Below are 26,837 nucleotides of genomic sequence, written 5' to 3'. Positions count from 1 at the left end.
AGCCCTGCTTCAGTTTCTAATCTAACCTACTGAGCAATGGTTATTCTAACATGATGCTTCTCAAACTTGAGAGTGCATTAGAGTCGCCTAGGGAACTGGCTATTACACAGCGCATCAGGCCCAGCTGCAGGGTTCTGATTCCATAGGTCTAGGGTGGGGCCCAGGAGACACTGATGCTACTGGTTCTGAGTCTCTGTCAGAGAACAGTGCTCAGATGTATTATTCGGCTGTTTACTGGGATCCTGCCACCTTCAAGGGGTTCTTTTCCAGGACAGCAACAGTTTCTGACTCCAGGACCTCTGCTGGGTTCGTGGAAGCACGTTTTATTGGCCCAACTATCTCTGGCCACAAGTTGTGAGGGAGGAGAAGGCAGGAACACCCTTCATTGAAGCCCGGATTTTTAAAGCAGTGATTCTTCACTAAGAGACAAGCAAACTCTTCACCCTCTGAGCCCTGGGAGAAGCCCATATCCCCTTCCAGAAAGATCTAATGGAATCTCAGAAGGCACAGTTTGCTTGAGAAAGCATATTATGTTTCTAAGAAGCTGGAAGGAGCTTTTAACTGATGTAAACTCATGCAAGACGTCTCCATGGTAGGAGTTCTAAGAACTGAGTAGAATACAGTCTTTCATGCCTTCTCATGGGCAGCAGGTTTAAGGCAGATGGAGCCAGGCCATGAAACTCGCATGATTATCAAAAGAGACACATTTGCTTGCGATTTTGTTTCTGAAGTTTGAGAGACTCTCCCAAAGGCAAGCAATCACAGCTGACAAATGCCAAACAGCCATCCAACTTTGTCCCAGAAAGCCAGGCTCCCTCTTACCTAAGACAAGGGATGTGATGAAAGGGCTAGCCAGTTCCGGAATATCACAATGCAAAGGGCCAAGAGAGAGATGTAATCTTACAGGGCCAAGAAGAGAGATTTCCAGGAACAAAAAAACCAAGGGCATCAAAGTGAAAGCTGCAGCCCAATCTCCCCCACTCCCCACCTTTTTGCTTTTACGTGCGTGACTATTACCAGATGGGGTACTGTTTCCCTGAAGTGTTATGCAGCAAGACACTGCTACATGGTTTTGCAGATTTGAATCTCCAGGGCTTTAAAAGGGGAAATGGGGGGTGAGACAATGTGCCTTTGATGTTTGAACTTGGGTCCTGAAATCAGAACCCCAGGCAAAAACCGTTTTTATCTCTTCCATCCTAGGCAACCAACTTGAATGCTCAGGCGGGCACTTCCTTTTCAGCTATTCTTTCCTTATTGTCAATTACCTTCCTGCTGAGAGAATGGAATCCCTTTGACTGAAAACAGGGGTCCATCTTGAGACAGGGCCAGTGATTTCTTTCTTCCTTTTCTCTCTTGATTAGGTTACCCTTAGCATCACATGCCAGAAGGTAGATGTCTATCCCCTTTTATTTACTTAGCATTAGGAGCCAGTGATGGTTTGTGTTTACACAGAGTTGACAAATTTGAGGGTCAATCACATTCACCTACCGGTCAACACGAGAGTAACCCTGGGGTCTGGTTCAAGAAAGAAACATTTGAAAGGAATTATTTTTGAGATTTGGTGACCAGCAGCACTGATTCAGTGAAGCTGCAGATTTTATGAGCCTGCAGGTATTGTGTGATGGTGGTGTAGTCGCTAAGTCCTGTCTGACTCTTTGCGACCCCATGGACTATAGCCTGCCGGGCGCCAGTACTGTGAATAGTACACAAATAACTTACATTTCCATGAACTAATGCTCAGAAAACACTTGACCAGTGAGTTCACCAGACTGGGGACCCAAGCTTCTTCTTGAGATATATGCAGAATTATTTTCTAAGGTACACACCATGCTGAGATTGAATGCTCTCACATATTTAAGACAGTAACCACTATGAAGGCCAAGAATTTTGTCATGACTGCTATTATTGTTTCTGCTACTGCTGCTGTTGCTAGGGTATGTCTGGTGTGTATGTTTGTGTGTGTGTGTTTTAAATCACAAAGGTCCTTGTTTAAGAAGAAATTGTAAAGTTCACTTGGCTAATGTCCCAACAGCGATGCTTGGGCACTGATTTTTCACTCCAAAAATTAATGCATCTCAGCACTAAGCTAAGGCTTCTGATTGGCACATCAAAACAATCAGCTGTCAAGAAGAAGGTTCCCCTTTCACTCTGTGAGCTGCAGAGAGACCAGTGTATTAACTGATAAACTCAGGTTTCACCACCATTGCTTTCATCACATTGCCCCTGCCATGCTCCAAGGTTCAAAAGAAGGGGGAAGAGGCCAGGCTGAGGGGGATGCCTGGAGCACAGTGGTGGGCTGCAGAACCAGCAAAATATGACATGAGGTCGGAGATCTAGGGCTGAGGACTGGCAGAGGAAAAAAACAAATGGGTAAGAAGAACTTTGTGCTAGGGCCATCAACTAGTCAACATACTCAATATTACAAGCTGAATGTGCTGTGCTTAGCTGCTCAGTCATGTCCAACTCTTTGCAACCCCATGGACTACAGCCCGCCAAGCTCTTCTGTCCATGGGGAGTCTCCAGGAAAGAATACTGGAGTGGGTTGCAATGCCCTCTTCCAGGTATAAGCTGAATATCCCCCCTGAAAAAGTTCGTATGTCAAAGTCCTAAACACCTAGCCCTTCAGAATACAACCCCATTTGGAGTCTTTAAAGAAGTGATTACGTTAAAATGAGGTCATTAGGGTGGGCCCTAATCCAAAATGGGCTTCCTTGGTGACTCGGTGGTAAAGAATCAGTCTGCCAATGCAGGAGATATGAGTTCAATCCCTGGGGGAAGGTACTCTGGAGGAGTAAATGGCACCCCACTCCAGTATTCTTGCCTGGGGAATCCCATGGACAGAGGAGCCTGGCGGGCTACAATCGGTGGGGTTGCCAAAATGACTAGTGACCTTCTAAGAAGGAGAAATTTGGATACAGACACATACAGATGTGAAGATACACAGAGAAGACAGCCATCTACAAGCCAAGGAGAGAGATCTTAAAAGAAACCAACTCTATCCACACCCCAGTCTTGGACTTTCAGCCTCCAAATCCAAAATAAATTTCTATTGTTTAAGCCGCCCAGTCTTCACACCCAGCAAGTCATGAATCTGCCTCAGTTTCCACAGCCACAACATGGGAACACCTGGGCTGATCACCTCCTGGGTAGGCTGCAGGGATCAAAACAGAGTAGGTATGGGAGAGCTCTGTGAACAAGGCAGAATTCTACAGATAACATCAGGATGTCTAACCTCACTCTAGGCGCTGCATTCTCGGGTCCTAGACAGGGGACAGATAAAGTCACAAGACCTGGAGACTCTGGGGTCACAGGCAGGGGGTCACAGCTGGAACCACACTTTGGGGATCACTTGTTCCTAACCCCTTGGGAAGGGAGGGGAGCTGCCCTCCTCCACAGTTATTTAGTGGATGTGGGAGAAAAAGGACTTGTGTGGGAGAAAGGAAAGAGAACAGAACAGAAACTGGAGATCTCCAAGAAATTAAAAGAAAAAAAATAAAGGCATATTTAAATTCCTGGGAGTTCTCTGGATTAAAACAATACCTTTTATTTGTAAGGTACACTGCTGGTCACAAAACTCTTAAAGGCAATATAGTTCTTTTTAACCTATCTGAGGTCAGGAAGGGCTTCCCTAGTGGCTCAGACAGTATAGAATCAGCCTGCAATGCGGGAGACCTGGGTTCAATGCCTGGGTTAAGCAGATCTGGAGAAGGGAATGGCGACCAACTTCAGAATTCTGACCTGGAGAATTCCATGGACTGTATAGTTCATCCTTCTCAGAGTCTGATGAAAGCTATGCATTCACCCCCTACCTAGAGAAAAATAACTCATGAACTTAACACATAAAACATTATATACAAACATGGTCCCATCCTGCAATAATGAAAATGCTCTATATCTATGCTGTCCAATATGGCAGCCACGAACCACAAGTGGCTGTTGAGACGCTTGAAATGTGGCTAATGTGACAGACCAACAGTATATTTTATTTATTCCAATTAAGTTTAATTTAAATATCCAACTAGGACTAGTGACTTCTGTTTTAGACAATACAGTTATATACTATTCCAAAGGATTTACAGACCTCTGCTACGCACCCCTGAAACACCCTTGTCAATAGACCCCACATTAAGAACCACTTGGGATGAAGCTGACACAGACTTCACATCAATGACCTTTTGGAACCTACCTTGTATATGTATGATCTCATTTAATCCTGCTGCCAAACCCTAGGAGAGGAGCAGAATGGCTATCCCCATTTTATAGGTACAGTCACTGAGGCACTGAAAAGCCAACCATCCTGCCCAAAGTCTCATGTTGAGTATGAGAACTCAAGCTCTTCCTTGACTCCCTAGACCAGTTCAAAGGGTTTTAGAAAGTGAAGCCCTAGCTCTCACCTCAGGCCTTGGTAGAAATTATTTCTAGTCACCCAAAGAACTTTAATTCATGCAGATACCCATCTTTAAAGTTACAAGCAAAGGCTTCTCTCCTGGAAGCCACCAGCAAGGGCTGAACTAAGGCCATTTTGACCTTGATAACAGTATACAATTCCACTGAGGTTCATCTCTGGCTTTCCTTTGGGAAGCGGATAGACTCCTGTTTCCCATTCAGCCTGAAGAATTCCCAAGGCCAAGGAGGGCATGATGCTGATGAAGAAGTAGGCTTCTTGATGCCAGATTTCTGTGACCACAAACTGTCTCCCAAATAAAGAACTGGAAACTTCACGCTGGATTAAAGCTCTGCCTTCCCGGCAAAGAAGCCTTCAGCTCGAGGCCAAGAAATCTCAAACACAGAAGTGCGCACAGAGCACGTGACCCACACTGGTCCATGCCATGCACAGTGGCCTTCAGGTTTCCATGGCAACTGGACCGCAATGGGCAAAAACACTCCACATTTAATAAAATTCACTTCCATCCTGCATTTTGTATCAAGACTCACTTCTCACTTCTGGAAATTCCCCTCAATTACCAGGCATATTCAGATTTGTTTCTATCAGCCTGGGATTCTCCTTTTATCAACTCTTCCTCAGGCTTCCCTGGTGGCACAGTGATAAAGAATCTGCCTGCTAATGCAGGACACGAAAGAGATGTGGATTTGATCCCTGGGTCAGGAAGATCCCCTGGAGTAGGAAATGGGAACCCACTCTAGTTCTTGCCTGGAGAATGCCATGGACAAAGGAGACTGGTGGGCTACAGTCCACGGGGTCGCAAAGAGTTGGACACGACTGAGCACACACAGGCATGCAATTCTTCCTCAAGAAAAAACTCCCTTCAAGGCCCAGCCTGGATGCCATATATTTCCATGAAAACTTCTAAGCTTAGGCCTCCATGGTCCCAGAATATATTATTTACATATCTAGAGCAGGCTCTTACATTTCTAACAAACCCAATTTATGCTGATACTTCTGGTCCAGGGGCTGAAATCAGAGACTCACTGCAAGAGATGTTTGTGGAATGAATAAATGACTGAATAAACATAAATTTCCCCTAAAACCTTATCCCCAAAGGCCCCAAAAAATGAGCTTTAGAAAAATCAAGATAAAAGATATTACCAGCACTTACTTCTAGATGAGGAGCAAAAATAGAAATAGCAGGGGGCAAAAAAAAGAACAGCAAAAATCAAAAGGGAACCAGAAAAAGGAAAATTTGAAATATCACAAAAACTTTAGGGTTACCATCTGGTTTCCTCTTAGCCCTTACTGTATAAATTATGATGAAGAGATAAGAAGTTAAAAATAGGTTTATTTTTCTGAATGATGTATTAAAAATATTCTGTAGAACTGTTTTGACTCAGTAAGTCCAAGACTAGGACTATTTCACAAGAAAATAATCAGAAATGAATGTAAAAATGGTCTACAAGGAAAGCCATTAAAAGCCCTGTTTATTATAAGCAGAAATGTGAAACGATTTATATATTTGACAAAAGGAGATAGAGCCAATAAATTATGGTATGCCCATAAATGGAATACTATAAAGCCTTTTTAAAATGTCCTTATAGGGGAATATTTATTCACATAAGAAGAGATGTATGATATAAAAAGTGAAAAACAATAAAGCTAAAACCCAGTATAAACAGTATGATCTCATTTTGGATAAAAAACACATACAGATATAGAGAAGTAGATACTAATCTAAATATGGATGCAGAGCTATTTATCAAACTAATAATTATGTTAAATTTAAGTTATATTTTGATCATTTTTGCAATAAGCACATGTTGCTTTTACAATTTTTTAAAGGATATTTTTTTAAATGTGAGAAGTTTATTTCTTCCTGTGAAGGACCACAGAAGTGAAGCCTGAACACATATATAAGCTTTTTCCGTCCCCATTTTTCACCAAACACCAACAACGTAAATTCTATTTGTAAAATATCTGTCACACCAACTGATCCCTCTTCTTTCTTGGTATTTCTTGGACCTGTTGGAAATTCCTAACTCAAAAAGGCTAACTTTCAATAACTAATGACATCACCCCTGAAGCGTCAGCTTTGGGGAATGACATTTACAACAGATTCACCATTACTTGGCCACCCAGAAAACTGCCATTTTTCAGAAACCATGGGTGTCTCACACACTGGCTGTCAATAAGGTGGGTTGCTTAGCAACTGCCAAGAAACGGGAAGATGGAAGAAGGCACCAGCCAGAGCTATTTTATGACCAGAGTACACTGTGCTACATGTGTCTGGTTGCATTCAAGGTAACCAAATAAGAGATAACACCCGGCTATTTTTGCATCATGAGGAAAAATACTTGGCTCCTGCCCAGAAGGGCAATTACCTAAAAATCTTGGCAGGCCCCATGGTATGAGAAATGGTAACTGATACGGGGGTGAAAAAAAAATCACTGACCTTCATAAATACTGATGATATGAGGATGGTTGAGGGATGACATGATCTCAATCTCTCGTCTGATGTGAACCATGTCTTGTTCATCCTTAATTTTGTCCTTACGAATGGATTTTATAGCCACCTATAAAGTCAGGAAATGAAATGTTACTCAGAGAACTAAACAGATGCAAATCAGCCATTGGGAGAGTTTGGAAAATAAATACAGATGTTACTTGTTGGCAGAACTGACAATAACCAAAACAAAACTTCGAAATACCCCCATCATGTCTTTCATTTATAGCAAAAACACCCTTCTCCAGACAACAGAAAACATCAGATTTTAACAGCCTCGGTTTGGGATGGTGTTTTTCCCCCCCTCCCCCCACAAAGCAAAGGGCTCCTTCAACACGGCCAGGTTCATTTACTCTAGGAATCCTGATCCTTTTTGAAAAAAAAGAAAAAAGGAGAGCTTGGTGCACAGGAGGTCGGTGACTAACACCAAGAGATGAAATTAGCACCAATCGGCCCCACCGTACAGCTGCCACAGTGATGAACAGAAAAGGCCTTATTGCATGGCCTGTCTGGAGGCCAGTTCTGATTAAAGCTTGGATTTTAAGACTTTTAGCCTATACTGTGCTAATGCAATTGCTCAGAAGCCAAATCCTCCCTACATCCTTCCTCTCACTAAGGCACCTTTGATAGCATGTGATATGACCAAAAGGCTCTGCTAAAGAAAAAAAATCAGAGTAAATCCAAGAAAACAAAGCTAGACTCCCTGCCTGGCCCCAGTTGATCCCAAAGCTCTGTGCCAAAGTCGTCTGCAAATCCAAACTGTAGAGAATTCCCAGGGCCACGACACAGAGCACTTACTCAAAAGAAACACAGAAATTTAAAAAAAAAATTTTTTTTTTTTTTAATTAAATGACAATGGGAATCTCATAGGGAAAAACTATGTTTGCCAGTGGATTCATCGCTGCTCATAAACAAGTTGGTTGGTAATTTCATCTGCCCTGGCTCTAAGGGGGGCAAAAACTACTTTGTTGGGGGCGGGGGGCGGGTTATCCATGGGTAAGAAGGAAAGCTCGCCAAGGGTTTTGCTGCCAGCTCTGAAAGCCTGCTTAGTTCCCTCCAAACTGGTCCTCTTGTGACCTCAGCCCTCAACTTAGCACTCTTTCTTGGAGGAAAGGAAGTAAAACCACCCCTCGGACTGCAAAGGCATAAAGCATTCTGGAGAAAAAGGCCTTGTTAGCAGCCGCCCAGGGTCACACCTTGACTATATCTCAGAGTCAAGCAGGGGCAGTCTCCGCAGGAATGCACTCATAGCTCTATGAACATCTGCAACTTCCGACTTGCAGCAGATACCCATGCAGCCCTAGACACGGAGATGTTTCCATAAAATACAACCAGTCCAAGAGAACTAGGAAACTCATTATTCTTGATTTTGCTATGTGTTGGTTAGATCAACCAGCAGGTCCCTGGATTTCTCTTTTGCAGAACTTTCCCCAGTTGTCATTAAATCCATATTGGTGTCATTACTACACTAGTGGGGATCTTATTCACTGCTTTAGCTCCAGAGCTTAACAAGAGGCCGGGCACATGGCAGGCCTGAGGAAACACTGAGCATGGGCAGAAAGGGAGAGGGAAGGAAAGGGAAAAGGAGGGAAGGACAGTGGAGAATGGGGAGGCTGATGCTACTGGGTGGCTGAGAAGCCAGACCAGGGAAGTGACAGTTGAACTGAAGCACAAAAGGAGGGACCATTCCAGTCGAACGTCGCCACCAAGACAGGAACGTTAGGTTGATGGCTTAGGATTTCTTTGCATCCTACCTACGTGGGCAATCGAGGAATGGGGAAAGCAGAGGAGAAATATATGATGCCCTGCTATAAATCCAGGGGCAGGCAGCATCTGCCCTACACTGTGGGTGGACTACATGGCTGGAGACAAAAAGAGGCTGCACAAAGATGAATGAGCTTCCAGCCTCAAGGCCCCCTTTCACCAGGGTGTCAGGGCCCCCAGCTCACCCGGGCCCTCACCTCAGCCCCATTCAGGACACAGCAAGAAAAGCCTGCCTTTGCTTACGTCAAATGTAAAGACATGACTGGAAGGCTTTATTGTATCTGAGCGGGGCCTGCAATGCTGGGAGCCTGCTCTGGAGGAAGCCGACAGTGAACACACGCAGGCCAGGGAGGATGTGGGTGGCTCTTGGACCAACTCCTGCATTCCTTTATGAACTAAAGATGGGCTGAGGGGAGAAACCACCCCTGTGATTATGGAGCAGGCTGAACTTGGCCTTGAGGAGGCCCTATTGTCAAATGACAATAGAAATAAATTCTTTCACCATTCAGGGTCAGGCAAGGGTAGTGGCATTCTCGGGGGTAAGAAAATAATCCCACCTGTCAATCTCCCCAACAGTGCAGCGAGAGGCCGACGGGCCCACGGCATATCTACCAGGCGGATGCTTCCAGCCCAGTGTGGAAAGGAAAGTGTCCGCATTCTAAGCAAACCCCACTCCAGCACTGAGCAAACTAAAAGGGCTCCATAAATGTTAATAGCCGTGGTGACTATCCATCTACAAAAGCTTCCCTCACCATGTATGACAAAACCCACTACAATATTGTAAAGTAATTAGCCTCCAACTAACAAAAATAAATGGAAAAAAAAAAAAAAAGCTTCCCTCATCTGACAATGAGTCTTCTATTGAAAGTGTAAAAGAGGGCTCATCCTGCCCCTATGTCAAAGGCATAGTGGGAGACAAATGCTAGAAATCTCTTAGAACTGTGCAACTGTCAAGGACAGAGGGAAGACATTCAGTTCAACTCCCAAGAGCGCCGTGATGACTCACCCAAGGTCACAGATCCAATTACTGGCCAACCATGAGAGCAATAAGGATAAGAATAATAGCAGGCAGTCAAGAGGCACTTAATATATGGTACAGACATCAGACCGTGGTTCTTCACATCCTTATCGTTCAGGCTTCAGCTCCACGGTCCCTTAGGGAGACCTTCCCTGACCCTCCAGCCGCTTAGGCCACTTGTCCCCTACCCTCCCACTCCCTTCCCGCACAATCTGAAATTGGCCTGCTGCATATTCAGCCGGAAGCCAAATCCAGCTACCAAGATGTTTCCAGAGGAAACCCAGAGAGCTCAGAACGGTTGTCACGTTTTTGAAGAGTTGTTTAAAGAGGAGAAGGGCTCATAAATGCCGCTCCTGTGACGTAGCGTGGTGCCTCCTCTGTGGAGTGGAAGGGTATGAACGGAGGGCCGCACAGGCGCAGCAGTCTGGCAGGACGGGTGAGGACACGGCTTCCAGTCGGGGCTGAGCCACGTGCCAGCCGTGTGACCTGCCTCAGGGGGCACAACCTCTTGGTGCTCTTGTTTCTTCATCTGTCAGGCAGGAAAACACAGCACCTGTCTCACACGTCCTTATGAAGATTAAATAAATGGCTCAGAACACGCCTGGCCCAGGACAAGTGCTCAGTGAATGTTTAAGGCAGAGAGAACGCCCCATAAGTAGAGCCTTCCTTCCTTACCCTCCACGCTGGGAACACACTTCATTCCTCCTGCTTCCTCATGGGGCAGCAGGAGAAGGTCTAGGGAATAGGGACCCCCTTTTGTTCTCACAGTGTGTTAAGGGAACGAGAATTTCTCTCCTGGGTCTTTAAATTGTACCCTCAGCGGAAACGTCCAGAAGCTCAGAGCAGCTGGGCTCACGGGAGCATCATGGCTCCTGAGTCTGAGACCAGACAGGAGGAGGAACAACTGGAATCCAAAACACAGCCTCAGAGCTGTTTTCCCTTTCTTCTTCCAGTGGTGACCAGGTAAACACGGGAATCAATGTTCCCGCTTGGAGACAGAAGCCTGACTCGTGGCATCCACTTGCGCCTTTCTGGATTTTGACTGTTCGTGGACTTAATCCTTTTGAGTGCCCGCCTGGGACCGAGCACAGTGCTGAGATGTCATGATGCAACGTGATTCTGCCCCAGCCCTTGGTGGGCGGGGGATGAGGGGACAAGGGCAACAAGCAAAAATCACACAAGTATCTACATGATTACCCTCATGGCCAAAGGCTACCAAAGAGACCCACAGATACACGATGTTATGGAGCAAACCTCCTCTCCAGTTTTCCTCAACCCTCACCCCTATCTCCCAGGTGGTTCAAACGGTAAAGAATCTGTCTGCAATGCGGGAGATGCAGGTTTGATCCCTGGGCCATGAAGATCCCCTAGAGTAGGAAATGGCATCTCACTCCAGTATTCTTGCCTAGAGAATCCCATGGACAGAGAGAGGAGCCTGATGGACTACAGTCCATGGGGTTGCAAACAGTCGGACACAACTGAGCAACTCACACACACACACACATATCTACAAAGAAACAGAAGCAAAGGGCCCAGCAGGAAAAGACTACCAAACGTCTGAAATCACAAACCCTCCAAAAAAGGTTCAGTTTGTCCCTGCAGCAGTTGGAGAGATTTCACTGAAGCTGGGAACCCAGGTGTTTGAGCCCAACACACAGCCCGGCCCCTTTCCTAAGGGGTCCCAAGTCTAGACAGCACCGTGTGCCTTATAAAATGGTCTGCTTTTAAATAAGGCCACCCTATCATTTAATGATTAAACCTTATGGCTGTGGACCTGCAAATTCTGCCCCGCGGTGCCTGCCTGTTTAAGAGGCAAACAGCCCAGCCAATTCTGACCCCTTGTTTAATGTAACAGCCTTCTCTTCTGCAGGGTTCGTTTTTTCTTTGCTGAATAATCACCCAAAACCACCTGCTCTGCAGCCACTTTCCCACAGCGGCTCCTGTGAATGTTAAGAGCTCAGGGATGTAAGCAGGGCTACGCGGAGCAAAGCAGTATGATGAAAGCTCAGGCTTCTGCTGACTGGGTGACCTCAGGTGAACCCAAACCCCACAGATCTCAGTCTCCTCATCTGTAAAATGGAGTCAGCAAGTCCTAACCCTTGGGGCTGTTGTAAGGAGGGGAAATAATGTAAGTAAAGTGATTGGTACTCAGGAGTTCACTCAATAGCAGTGACTATAACAAGGTCTGTCATGATGATACAGTGATACAGCATCTTGGGTCACATTTAAAGGCGTGACAAGCCCACAGGATATCATCATATAGACTTCCCCCCTGCCGATTCCTCCCACATACATCCTCCCCTTCCCCACATTTGTACTGAGGCAAGAACAGGTGAAAATTTATATCCACCCTGCCTGCCTACAAAGAGCAGGGCAGCCAGCCAACTTCCCGGCCTGCTTCAAAATGGGGAAATCCCAGGCAGACTGCATATTTGACTCTATAACCAAGAGAATCACTGCCCTGCTCTCTCCACAGCCTCCTCCCATGATGCTCATTGATTGACACATGTCAGTCTGAAGAGAGGGTTCTAGAACAGTGTCTGTGAAAGGGGTTCTGGGTTTCACATCAAAAATGAAGATTTTGAACCCAAAGGTCTAAGATGGAGCCTGGGATTCTGGATTTCTAGCAAGCTCCCAGGTAATGAGCCAGTGATGTCAGCCCAGGGACCACATTTTGAGGAGCAAGATCTTAACGCTTTGTCTTGAGCCTTAACATTACCAACTTTCTTAAGGCAGTAGCAATATTCCTAATAACAACAACAGCTGATATTTATAATGTGTTAACCAGATGCCAATGGACCGTATCTCATTTAATCCTAACTACAATCCTAATCCCCACTGTACAAAGCCACCAAGTCACCGAGAAGATAAATATTGCCCAAAATTCCACAGCCTGTAAAAGACGAAGATAAGATTTGAACCCAGGCTGGCTGAGCCCAGAAGCTGCTGATTCTTGAGGTTATGGATAAAGTTGGTGTGGACAGCAAACACGGCAGGTGAGAGAATTTCTCCGAGGATCCCAAAGAATCTCCAAAGCCCAGTGTGATGAGCATCCTCCAAGCAGATGAAGTTTTTGTACGGGGTCCCATGTGAAGTCCCAGGGACTTCAGGACTGGGGGACCAAGCAGCAGGGAAGAAATGGGGCCATAAATATGGCATTAGTCACACTTAGTGAGAACAAGTTTGAGTCCTGCTCCAGCAATGGGAGCTGGCTGCTTCCTTGCCATTCATAGATATGATCTCACACCCGGCCACATTCCACGGGAGCTTCAGGGCACTGCGTCAGAGGTAGCTTGGGGGATCTTTTCTTACCAAGGGGCCCAGAGGCCACTGGCAGTGGGAATGGTTAGCCAGGTCAAGTTGGAGGCCAGCAGAGGTGGGGGTTCCTGCCCTGGTCTGGCTGATGGTCAGAGTTCAAGGCCAGGCACCACTCCTCATGGGACCCATGGGTCCAAAGTTCCCCAGGATCACCAAAGAGCTCCCATTCAGAAAGGCTATGCCCAGCCATGACCATGGTGATGCCAGCCAGGAGGCCACCTTCGAGCCAAAGCCCCTGATTCATTAAATGACCCCCAGCATTTTGTGAGGAGTCCGGCCAACTCAAGACAACACTCACTCCTGCAAGTTGCCGTGATGCAACCAGCCCCGCAGGGACCCAAGCCAGCTCTGCCGCAGGGCCTGTGGGCCTCTTCCTCTCTGGCCTGTTGATTCATGTCGATACATGGATGTTTTTTCAGACAGAAGCAGGTTAGAAGCCAAGAGTTGTATCAACAGGCTCGGAGGAGAGGCACCCTGATGCCAGGGAGCACGGCATGCGTAAGAAAGAGCTTTTTCTTCAAAGAAAAGCATCCTACCATTTGCCGCCACCAGCCCTTTAATCGTGCAAGAGGTTCTGAAAATATAATCCTAAGTAAATCAGCTCTCATTCTTCAATTTATCAAAATTCCCCATAAAAGATGCTGTTTCCTCAGACAACACTGATTTTTTTTTTCCTCCTGCCATGAAAAATGTGTTCTATCTCTAGAACTAAAATGGCAAACCAGACTTTGATTTGACCAGGCCAGGGCCGGCCTAAGAGGACCTCAGAGGGCCCGGGGACATGTCTATCTACTTGTATAGCCATCCCTGGTTCCGTGCCCGCCCCCTCAAGGGTTGAGCAGAGCATGTCATCATTACACGTGGCGATGCTGCAAGGGGAGTGGAATTAATGACTAACAAACTGAGGGCAGATTTATACTCCCTGCATGGCACTGAGGTTTGTAAAACAGGAGACCGTGGCCAGGGCTGACGAGGTAGAAGGCAAAAGAGCCACCGATGGAAAGCTAGTGCCAGCAGCGATGCCAAAGCGAGCCATGAGCCCGCCCCCAGGGCACAGTTAGATTCCAGGGGACTGCACTTTGCCAAAGGCTGGCCGGCATACCACCTGCATCAGACCCCCTGGTGGGGAGGAAAGGGGATGCTGATTGTTCAAATGCAAACTCCAGGGCCCGCCCCAGACCTACTAAATTCAAGCTTGAGGGCAAGCTATAGGCACCCAGGTGATCCTGCAACACTGATGTCTGAGACCCACCACCTTAAACCGCAATCAATGTGGCTAGAAGGGCACTCATTCCCTAACTATGCAGGGGACTTCCCTGGTAGGCCAGTGGTTAAGACTCCACCCTCCCAAAGCAGGGAGCACGGGTTTGATCGCTGGTCAGGGAACTATAGGGCTTCCCAGGTGGTGCAGTGGTAAAGAATCTAGCTGCAATCAGGAGATGCAAGAGACATAGGTGTGATCCCTGGGTCAGGAAGATCCCCTGGAGTAGGAAATGGCAACCCGCTCCAGTATTCTTGCCTGGATAATCCCATGGACAGAGGAGCCTGGCGGGCTATGGTCTACAGGGTCACAAAGAGTCGGACACAACCAACCACATACACACAGAGAACTAAAATAAAAACGGTACACCCAAAAATAAAAAATAAATACATAAAAATGAATTAGATACAGCTTGAGTAAAAAAAAAAGAAAAAAAAAAAATATATATATATACACCCTGCAGCCAAAAAGCTAGATAATTCAGGGAAATTCATGAACTGCCTCTCTATAAAGAAAGGAATTTAAAGCAAGTTACTTCCTTGAGGAGACTCAGTGACCTGATTGAATTTGCCCCTGGGAAAAGGAAGCTTTGTTCCCAGAAGACATCTGGGTCATCTGGACATCTGGGGCCCGTCCTAACCCAAGGCAGGCCTGTGGATACCCGGAGGCCACGGACGCTGGCTGTTCATGGGTTACTTACGGCTCTTCAGGCCACCTGGAGCTCCCACGCCGGGTCAAAGTGAATGTGTCCCAAGGAAGAAAGAGCAAATGAGCTCTGGAGCCCCACCCCCAGTCCTGCCTGCTCTGTGAGAGAGGGTCTCACTGGGGCTGTGAGGAACCCCCTCTTACTGGGATCCACTGGAAATCTCTAAGAAACAACCCCAGGGCTCCTTGCAGGAAAGGGCTTCTGGTAGCAGAAGAGATGCCACAAAGGCAACACCAGCGTCACAAAAAGACTGAAAATGCGAGGTTGGGACCACAGGGTTTATCTGGGGATTCACACATTCCTGAAAGTGAGATGCCACAGCAACTCAGAAATAAAATACAACAGCAACTTGGAAATCTAAAGGGCAGCAAGAGCAAGAGCTCTTGCTCCAGGTTTCAATCGTTCTGGGGAGAGGACAGATCAGACCAGAGGGCTGAGGTTTCTTCTAAGTTGGACAGCCTCAAGCAGTAGCATCTGATCACTCTGACACTGTTTACACCGCGGCTTGAATAAGCTTAGGGTTGTGCAACTCTGATTCATCCAGCTCCAAGCCCAGCAGAGTCCCGGCCAGCAGCCCTGCTAAGAAAGCCAGCCTCAGCCCCTCGGCCCTGTCATCAGTCACAGGAATGAGGCCCAGGAGCCCCCCCTTCACAGGAGGTCCTCGGGCCCGCATGTCACAGCCTCAGTTACCTCATCTGTAAGCGGGCTGACGGAGCACCAACCCCACAAGGTGGCCGCAGGGATCGTATCAGATCAGATCTTGCACATGATGAAGGGTGAGAAGGCGGAGCCAGTATCATTACTGCCAGCAGATGCCTGAGCTGCAAGGACCCCAGAATGTTCTATGCCAACCCCCTTGTTTTACAGATGAGGAAACTGAGTTCCAGGGAAGTTAAAGTACAGACCCCAGTTCACAAAGTTAAGAGCAGCACTGGGACAGCAACAAGGGTCCTCAGTTTCTCTCTAGTCTGGGACATAACACACCTGGGGTGAGGATCCCTAAACAAGTTCCAAACCACAGCTAGCTTCAAAACTGAAACTGCCACCCCAAAGATATCATATATTAATGCATATACATGGCATCTAGGAAAAACCATACTGAGGAACCTATTTGCAGGGCAGGCACAGAGACACAGACAAGAGAACAGACCTGAGGACACAGCGGGGAAAGGAGCGGGTGGGACTAGTTGGGAGAGCAGCATTGAAACATATATTACCACATGTAAAGCAAATAGCTGGGGGGAAGCTGCTGTGTAAGCTACGGAGCTCAATACAGTGCTCTGTGACAGCCCACGCGGCGGGATGGGGTGGGGTGGGGAGGAGGTTTAAGAAGGAGGCGACCTATGCATAAATATGGCTGATTCATGTTGTATGGCAGAAACCAACACAACACTGTAAATCAATTATCCTCTAATTAAAAACAAATTGTTTAAAAGGGGTTTAAATTAACATTTACATGTGAAGCAGGCCCCAGCACAACAAAGTTCCTACGATTAATAAATTGAGACCGGGTGGGGGGGCTGGAGGGGGGGCAGGGACAGCCACTAGTAAGCGTGCTAGCAAATTAGGATCCGCTGAAGAGCACGACGCATGATTTCACTCCATTTGGTGCCAGGGAGCTGTCCTCACACAGACATGCTGGGGACGCTGTTTTCAGTCCAACTCAGTCCAAACCTGGTTCCAATTCCTGAAGCCTGATTTGATATCACACATGAGTAGGCATACCTGGGAGGTTCTTATCCCATTTTTTTCTTAATTCACTGAAAACACTTCTTTTAAATATTAACTTCAGACTCCCACTGGATCACTGACCTCAGGGACCAATGGAAAAGGGACACAAAAGACCTAAGAAACAACATTAGTTTTCCAAAGGGAGAGGAAATTAGCTACTTGAGTTTGGCTGATCCAGGTGGACAGAAGAAAGAAAAGAAATTCCTAATGTCTTAAGATGGTAGGATACACATAACACACACACAAATGAGAGGGCAAGGCTTTAAGTGTTACATTTTTTCTATGGGTGATTTTACAGACAAGTGAAAGAAGGGAGTCTTCAGAAGTTATTTTTATCCTGACTCAATCCCCCTTAGTCTGAAAAGGGACGTATAGCAATTAGGGTGCACAGACAGAACAGTCAGGAAGGAACAAGAGGACAGGCTGCAGTCGGTCCCCCCAGAGGCCTCATTCATCATCTCCTCAGAAGCAGCAGCTTCTTTTTGAGGAAGCTCTCAGTGGCTCTCAGTGTCCATTAGCCAGAGAGTTCACAGGCTGGTCCCTACTCCACAGCACCCCCCCACACACCCCCACAATCCATCTGGATGCTTGTCAGCTCCCTAATTACCGCCCCACCATCCTTCCAGGAATGCTGTCTCAGCGGCACCTCTGGCTACAAACACACAGACCCCACCCAGCACTGACAGCCCGACTCTCAAGGAGCAAGCTCAGCCCCCTTGTGCCCGCCACCACATCAGGCCGGGTGCCTCCGAGACCCTCACTCAACACCCATCACTCAACTCCCACCCCTGGGGACACTGGGGCAGGGTCTGTTGGTCTTCACAGGGACTCAGGGAGCAGCTCGGGTGTGTCCATGCCCCTGGACATTTGTGCTTGTCATTTCCTCTGCCCAGATCCCTCCATGCCCTACTGTCTGCAACTAACTTCTCCAGCTGACCACCTCCTCCACATCCACCCCCTGTGATGAGCCCCCATGACACATACACAGGTCCCCTTTCATAACCTCACTTACCATTACCTGTAGGTTTCACTCACACAGAGACCATTTCTCTTTTATTCACTGCAACGTCTCCAGCGCCTAGCAGGTGACTGGTGTTTTGTATATGCCAAAAAGCTGTGGCTGAAATGACCCCCCCCCCAATATCAAAAAGACCTTTTATAAAACCCTAAAACAACAACAGGGCATCTTATTCCACCCAACCTAGCCCCCAGCTCCCTGTCACTGACTCCTCTCTGAACTTGCTGAACTCTCAAGTGTCAAATCCCTACTTATCCCCAAATTATTGAGCCTGAACTTCCTCGTCTTGAAAATGGAGTGGTAATAGTGCCCACTCCAGAAGGGCTGGAAGAGAATTCATGACAACAGCTAATGGTAATCACACTAATCACCAGTGATCGAGCCCTTATTGTGTGCCAAGCATTGGGCACCACTCTGTTAAACCTCTCCACTGCTCGCTCCCTCATTAAATTCTCGCTAAAACATTATTTCTGCTTGCTCGATGAATTTAAACTGAGTCTGAGGGAGGTGAACAACTTGCCCTAGGGCACACAGCTAATGAATAGGAGAGCTGGGTCTCACTAAACCCAAAGACCACATTCTGAAATTCGGTACCAACACGGACAAAGCAAGGAGCACAGGGCCTGGCATTTAGTGCATGTTTAGAGGGGAAAAAAAAAAAGAGCTGAATCAGAGTCTCTGGAGATGCAGGCAGAGGCTTTATCCTCTGAGCCACCAGGGAAGTCCCTCTGGAGATGCAGGTCCCACCAAAGCCACACTGCACTGCCTTGTCCCCACCTAAGTCTTTTTTTTTTTTTTTTTAAATCATTTCATCTTCAAAAACACAACCGCTGCTGTTCCTTGCTGCTCTCTGTGGGATCAGTCAACACAGCTGAGCAAAAGGCAGAATCAGACAGCAGGGTCTGGGAAGTGCATCCCTAAAATGATGCAACAACGAGTCAATTCTCCAGCAAGCAATTCTGGGAAATCTGCTCTGGATAAGGCACTGATCAAGGTCCAGCAGATCATGGACCTACCCTTCCGGTTGCTTGTAATTCCCTGGAGAGGGCAAAGAACAGGTGGGCTCCATCCTGCCCTGCACCTGTTCATCCTTCTACTAGTAGGAGCACCCTGACTTTGCACTGGGGATCACCCGTACCCCACTGGATACAGTTTTATAGAGACTACCAGAAGAGATGCTTCACGTTCCCGGTGCCAATGAGTAGACACGTGACCCAGGGTTTGGCCAAGGAGATGCTCTTTCTAGGACTCTGAGTCCCTGGCGAAGGGTTCTTTTGTGAGGTAACAGGCAGAAACTGATATCTGTGTGCAAAGGCAGGGCCTCCTGAGAAGTCCTTCCCTGCTTCACTCCCCATCTCCACCCGAGTCCCACTCTTGCTCCTAAACACGGAAACGAGTCCCAGTATGCTCACAGTATGAATTTTCCCATCCCCAACAAAGAGACCCTCCCCTGTCCCCTTAAACGCACTGTTGTCGTGAGCCTTACCCTCCATCACCTCCAGTGTAAGAGGTGACCTCTGACTACTTCACTTGACTGGTACTAGTCAAAACACCATCATCAGGACCCAGGAAGGTTAATTTTTACAACAATTTCCTCTCATGTCCCAATAAAGCCAGAGTAAATTATTATGGAGTTTTGCCCTTTTTTTTCTGGCTGACTTGGGGTCCAGTCAGGTCATTTTGATCTATCTTGCCAACGAGGTACAGGAAGTCCAACTATATTCTCTGCCAAATGACATTCACCCCTATAAAATATGTGTGTATGTGCTCAGTCGTGTCCAACTCTTTGCCACCCCGTGGACTGTAGCCCACCAGGCTCCTCTGTCCATGGAATTTTCCAGGCAAGAATACTGGAGTGGGTTGCCATTTCCTATTCTAGGGGATCTTCCCAATCTAGGGATCAAACCCGAGGCTCCTGCATTGGCAGGGGATTCCTTACCACTGTGTCACCTGGGAAGCCCCTGTAAAATATTTACCAGTTGTTACAAACTGAATTGTGCTCCTCTCCCCCCAGCACTCTTGCCAGGATAATCCAATGGACAGAGGAGGCTGGCAGGCTACACAATCCATGGGGTCACAAAAAGTCAGACGTGACTTAGCGACTAAACAATAACGACCAGGTATACAATGTCATCCACTTTATTTTGCTCTCTCTACAACCCATAAGGCAGGCTACTTATTTTGCAGAAGGAAACTAATACTGGGGAAAGGAGTGCCCTGAGTCCCTGCAGGTCATCAATGCAACATCCCAAGTTCAACCGAGGTACCTGAATCGTGCGCCCACTACTGCTTGGGACACACCTGTTTCCAAGTGTCATCAAATAGAACCACAGGGAAAAGAAGAAACACCCCAAGTCCTGGCACTGCAATGCTTCCTTTTTCTGTCATTTAAACCTTGGGGGAAAACTAGCTCAGATATAGAACTATTCCCCATGGGCAATCTGGCCGGAGAGCTAATCAGAGCAATTTGAGTACACGGCTAAACGAGGACACCCCTTCCTGGACCAAGCCTTGCCTTTATGGCAACACTTCATAAGAACCATTCCCTTACAACAAAACTGTCAAATCCAGCAACCGCAGGCCAGAAACATCCCAGCTGAAGCCCGCCAAGCTGCTTTCTGATGTACTGTACACACAAATACCAATATTCCCCAGATGTTCTCCATGTAAAACATTTGGTTTGAGACACAGCCCTCCTTGCCCCAAAACTCTTACATTTGTTTAATGGACTCATACAGTTCAGCTAAAATATCCTGGAGCCGACATCTGAGGCCAGCCGGGCTCTGATGCAAGCGCCCCATCTGCAGAAAACACGAACAAGTAAATAAGACCGTCCTCCCCGAGATTTATGCGCCCTGCATCTCTAAGCAGGTCATAAAATGTAAGCTATGTACGGAGACTGATGCAAGTTGCTTTCAAGTGTGTTTCTGCGTCCATCTCGGTATTAATCTAAGACTGATGTTCAAAAAGACAGTAGGTCTGGCATGCTGAAGAGGAGGCTGCATCCTGCTTCTCTTTTTTTAATTAATTTTATTTATTTTTGGCTGTGCTGGGTCTTCGTGGCCATGCAGGCTTTAGTTGCGGCAAGCCCAGGTTACTCCAGTTGCAGTACGCGGGTTTCTCATTGCAGTGGCTTCCCTCTTGCCGGAGCACGGGTTCTAAGGCACGCAAGCTTCAGCAACTGTGGTTCCCCGGCTCTATAGCACAGGCTCAATAGCTGTGACGTGCACGCTTAGTTGCTCCGCAGCATGTGGGATCCTCCCTGGCCAGGAATCGAGTCTGTCTCCTGCATTGGCAGGCGGATTCTTTATCACTGAGCCACCAGGAAAGCCCTGCATCCTACTTTTTACTCCTTCAGAAGTTAAAAAATCTGTCACTTGAGCAACCTAGGTGAATGAGGTGAAGGTAGGTTTTCTCCTGGTTTTAGTTTTCCAAAGTCATTTATCCTTTAACCCAATCTGGAACACAGGCAAAATGTGAACAAAATGGAAAATGCAGTGGACCCTGAATCAAGAGAACTAGCTCACCCACATACTAAACTGAGTGAGTCTGGCTGGCCCAAGTCCCCCCAAAATGGCTCATTCCATTGCATGAGAAAACAGTACATTTCTAGATTCATTGTCATGATTCTAGACTCTAGATTCTTTTCTAGATTCACTTCTAGATTTGTGGCCCTCTGAAGATTGTATGAGGAAGGGAAATAAATTCTTAGAAAAGCCACCCCAAGAAATGGCCTAGAATCTATCCACTGAGCCCCCGAATACGGTCGCCCAATGTCTTCCTGCTAACACAGTTCTAACAAGCTTGTCATGGCCAATCTGTAGGGAGGTGGGAACATGAAATTAGGAAGCCACTACAGACAGCCTCACTGATGGATCAAGGCAGGACATCATCTTTAACTTTTCTATGCCTTGTGAGTTTTCAGTTACCGAGCATGCATTATGTTTGCTAGAGGTGACAGAAAAACGCTATCATGTAAACGGGTCACAAAAAGTCATGGAAGCTGATGAAGGAGCAGATTGAGAAACTATGAATAGCAGGCATGGGAACGCCAAAATACGGCACTGAGAACAGTCTAGAAGTTCCCCCAAAGACATCAAGAAAACGTTTAACTACCTTCAAGGTACTTTGTTTTAAGAAGGAAGGAAGTGTACATCTTGAGAAATCTTGAGAAAGATTTCCATAAGAAATGGCTACAATTTTTTTGAAAGACTGGCTTGTACATGGAAGAGTTTCAATTACCTGAAAAAATATATATGGAGCTCTCTATTATAACTTTTTAGTACTTCCACTTGACCAATGCATCAGACTAATGAGAATTCTCCACTTTCTTGATTGGGACTCATGGCAGGTTGAATCCTAGGGACTGCTGGGCTGCTTTCTGCTTTTCCCGCCCTCCTCTGCTCAATCAGCCAACGACCGACCACCATCCCAGCCAAGCCAACTGCCCCAATATGGCAGCTTCTATAGTCCATAGGATACCTCGTCCTCCCAGTGCATGCAAGTGAAGGATGAAAGTCACTCAGTCATGTCCAACTCTTTGTGACCCCATGGGCTGCAGCCCGCCAGACTCCTCTGTCCATGGCATTCTCCAGGCCAGAATACTGGAGCGGGTAGCCATTCCATTCTCCAGGGGGTCTTCCCAACTTAGGGACTGAACCCAAGTCTCCTGCATTGCAAGCGGATTCTTTACCATCTGAACCACCAGGGATGCCCAAGAATACTGGAGTGGGAAGCCTAACCCTTCTCTAGCAGATCTTCCTGACCTAGGAATCTAGCTGGGGTCTCCTACATTGCAGGTGGATTCTTTACCAACTGAGCTACCAGGGAAGCCCCCTCTCCTCATCCTCCAAAAAACACCAGCAAACCAGGCTACAACTGTAACTTCCTCCACTCAAGGATAAAGATCCCCAGATTAGAAGTGTTTACGCTCATCATTGCCAAGAAAAGGCAAAATGCAATGAGACAATGTATAAAAAATGCCCAATACTGTCCAACATACAGTACATACTACAAAACCGCTTTTTAAATTATTATTATTAACAAATAGGCCATATGCAGAAATGTGTGTAAGTAAAAATCCTGCAGCGAAACCTTCCAAATATGAGGTTGAGAGGACGGTGTCAGAGGGCAAAGGGAGACGGGGGTTGGGAGACAAGGAACAGCTGTAGCCTCTTTTGAAAGGGGACATTTCGGGTCACCCCAGTAAAAGAAGTCCCTCCAAATGTACTTCTGTAGTACTCAGGGAATCGATTTTGCAGGATGGAATTATTTCCCTGAAATAAACAGACGCACAAAGGTTGCTACAATTGAAGCCTAAAAAGAAAACAAGCCAGCTGCCGATTTACGGGCAGCCTCTGATGCAATGGGGCAAAAGGTCCCCGGCTCAGGTCCAGTGGGATGGCTGAGGCCACGCCAGCCCTCCCTGGAGGAAGGGGGCCACACAGGGGCGGGGTCTTGCCTTGCTGCAGGCAAGGTCCCACGGTGACCAGGCACGGAGGAGACACCTTCAGGACTGCAGACCCTAGGGCCCCTGTCGTCAGCAGGCTCCATCATGGACTCAGCTATGCACTGAGGCATCTGTTCAAAAATGGTGCTGCCTGGGCCCCACACTCAGAGAGCTTCTAAAAGGGCCCCAGGCCATTCTAATGCTCAGTGGGATGGAGAACCCGCAGTGTAGGGGGAAGAGCCCATAATAGGGTCAGATGTGCCTGAGTCTTCAACTCAGGTGCTACCCTGCTTCCTTGAGCAGATGAGTTACCCTTTCTGAGGATCAACTTCTCTAACTGCAAAGTAAGGATAATGGTCACTTCACGACAGAGTCGCTGTGAAATGGAATGATGCACGGAAACACTTATGGAGGGTGATTATCCTACCAACCTCACTTTATTCTCCTTCTTTCAAGGTTCTCCGAAGAGGGTCAGGAGTTTTGGCATCTCTCAACTCTAAGCGGTTGCCTGCCTTGCTAGGTAGGGGGAAAGGGCACATTGTCCCTTGTGTTGAATCCCACCCCCCATCACACACACAAAACACTCACACTCAGAACCCCTACCCGGTGATATAGGCTTGTATGCTAAGTCACTCCAGTTGTGTCTGACTCTTTGCGACCCTATGAACTATAGCCTGCCAGGTTCCTCTGTCCAACGGATTCTTCAGGCAAAGAATACTAAAGTGGGTTGCCACGCGCTCCTCTAGGGAATCTTCCCGACCCAGGGATCAAACCCGCATCTCCTGTGGGCTCCTGCATTGCAGGTGGATTCTTTACTGCTCAGCCACCAGGGAAGCCCCAAAATAGGCATATTTCACAGCAAAACTGTGTAAAGAATGGAGTCACAAGCAGCAAAATGAGGGAACACCTAGTTTGTAAGATTTGCTTTGGTCTTCCTATCCAGAGGACAATCTAACTGGGGGCAACGCTTTCTTGGGAGGTCCCTGCCCCTTCCTCTGTCTCCTCTATGAGCTGCAAGCCTCTGTCACCTGCCAGCACCACACAGAGATGGGGCATCTTAAGCCCAAGCAAACGTCTGAACGAATGATGCTCCTTGAAGCCAGGGATGGGCATTCGTAGAGCCACAGAGTTCCTAAGGCCCACACGTTAAGTCCCTAAACAGGCAATTCATAAATATACCTCAACTTTGATTCTGAGCAACTGGCAAAAAAGGATGTCAAGGCACATTTGACTTTCAGGGAGCAGCAGCTCAAGGCCCAGTGACTGAGAACAGCAGCTTCGCAGCACTTCAGGGTTGGAATTCCACCTACAAGTAGTGTAAACATGGGCCAGTGACTTCATTTTCTGTGCCTCAGTTTATCCATTGTAAAATGGAGATGATGATGCTGGGCATCTCCTAGGGGGAACATGAATTAAGTCAATGATTCAATGAGCTGCCTGACCCAACTCCTGCTATGTAATTGTTTACTCTTATTATTATTCCTCCATGGGATAACAACAGACAAAGAGATCTCAAACCACGGCTCCAATATAAAGGTCTGGTGCCTTAGGGGGGCTCCAGTTATCACAAAAGGTGTGGAGTGAAGAAAGTGGGGTGATATATCCTCAGATGAATGCTTCCCACTGCTGTGTTTCCCAAGGATACACCATGGACCAACCCCATCACATTTTCTTATGGTATTTGGTTAAATTGCTGAAGACTCCCAGGTCTCCCTAAGTGCCCCCACCCTGCTGGACCAAGCTCTCTGCGGTGGGTGCAAAGGATGGTGCATTTTAACAGGCACACCCAGAGACTCCCACGTCCCTGCAAATCTAAGCGCCCTTAGACTGGCTAAGCTCCTTAACTAGAGAGTCATGTCCATTTGCTCACCATCACAGCCTTTGAGCCTTACACATAGTATGCCTGACATGTAGTACGTGCTAGACAGGTATCAGGTGAATCCATTCAAGGGCTACAACTCTGTAAGTAGTCAGTCAATTTTTCTGAAGGTCTGCTATATGGCTGCTGCTGCTGCTGCTGCTAAGTCGCTTCAGTCATGTCCAACTCTGTGCAACCCCATAGACGGCAGCCCACCAGGCTCCGCCGTCCCTGGGATTCTCCAGGCAAGAACACTGGAGTGGGTTGCCATTTTCTTCTCCAATGCATGAAAGTGAAAAGTGAAAGTGAAGTCGCTCAGTTGTGTCCAACTCTTCACGACCCCATGGACTGCAGCCTACCAGGCTCCTCTGTCCAAGGGATTTTCCAGTCAAGAGTATTGGAGTGGGTTGCCATTGCCTTCTCCACTGCTAAATGGAAGGTACATGCAAAGTGATGCTAAATCAGACAAACAACTTCATTCATTTACTCAAAATCTTCACCATGCTTACTATATACTAGGTAACTGGACTAAACCCTGGAAATGCAGAAAAGATAATGAATGAGGCTGCTTAGAGCTAATTACAGATGGTGACAAGAGCTATGAATGGAGCTAATAAACAAGGAAGCGGATGGAACATGTCCCTGCTGTCATTAAACTCAGCCTCTAGAGCAGCACCATCCTTTAGAACTTTCTATGATGATGGAAATAATCCTCCCCGCACTGTCCGATGGTTGCCACTAGCCCCGTAGGGTTATCCAGCACTTACCATGTGGCTTAAGGAACTTAAGGTTTTAATTTTATTTCATTGTAATGAATGTTAATTTTAATAGGCACATGTGTCCACAAGAGACAGTGCAGGTCTGGAGGAGGAAAGAGATTAGCAAACGGGAAATGATAACACAAGGCACTCAGTGCTATGGCGGCGGGGGGAGGCGGTGGGTCAAGCACCATGTGTTATCAAATGCCTCTCACCCAATTACCAGATGCTCTAACATTCTCTGGCTCTGGGAATCGAAAGAACAAGGTCAGGTACAAGGCATTGTACTTGGGCTGGAATTTTTATAGGCCATGATCAGTTGGAAGTGGTATGCAGCCCGGCCAAGCCCCAGAGACCGTGGTTCAAGAACACACCATCATCCACCAAGCCTGCCCACAGCTGCCAAAGAGATCTCTCTCGTCCCCGTCATTCCACTGACGGTCATTTTGTCCTTGGCTACAACGTCCCACTGGGCCCTGCGTGGATTTTACGAGATTTCTTCGCTTCAAGCATAAGTACGAATACAAGCCTCCTAAATTCCACCGGAAAATTGGTGGCTAATCCAAACATTTCATAAAATTAGAACTCATTGTGGGACTGAAAGGAATTCAGACTGTGCCGCCACCAGAGAAATGCAAAATATTTGTTATAATTTCTTCCTTCATGAGCTGTTTCAAGCAGCAAGAGCTCTTTGGGCTTGAAGTTAAAGGAGGTGGTGGGGCGGGGAGGGGAGGAATGGGAGAGTTTTTGTTTTTGTTTTGTTTTCTTTGTGGTTTGCAAAAAGCATCACCAGATGATGAAAAATCGAGGAATCCTGCCTGCCTCCCTAATCCCTCGGCTAGCAGGGATAATAAACTGTCCCCATCTCGGCTGCATCTTGGCTTTATAAAGAGGGTGTTTTTCCTGGAAAATGGTACTTTTGCTCCTTAATTTTCTTCTTGGGCTTCAGCGACAGAATTTTTGATATCCTAAGGTTTCATCAGCAAGAGAGATACCTGCAAATCATTCATTCAGGCGTGCATGCAGGCCGGTCAACAATACTGATTTGCCAGGCACTGTG

The 26,837-nt window shown here is 47.1% G+C and overlaps 1 protein-coding gene across 1 annotated transcript in view; it reads right to left on the bottom strand.

The window, feature by feature from the left end:
* The window catches only part of NUAK1 (NUAK family kinase 1), a 73,211-nt gene that overhangs the window by 34,764 nt on the left and 11,610 nt on the right, over positions 1 to 26,837 (bottom strand). Inside the window, exon 2 of the mRNA XM_061125453.1 lies at positions 6,846 to 6,966. Coding sequence (XP_060981436.1) covers positions 6,846 to 6,966 — 121 coding nt within the window. The remainder of the gene's footprint in view (positions 1 to 6,845; positions 6,967 to 26,837) is intronic.

This window comes from Dama dama, chromosome 22 (genome assembly GCF_033118175.1).
Source record: "Dama dama isolate Ldn47 chromosome 22, ASM3311817v1, whole genome shotgun sequence".
Taxonomy (NCBI): Eukaryota; Metazoa; Chordata; class Mammalia; order Artiodactyla; family Cervidae; genus Dama; species Dama dama.
Note: the sequence above shows the minus strand (reverse complement) of the source record. Positions and strands in the feature narration are given on the sequence as shown.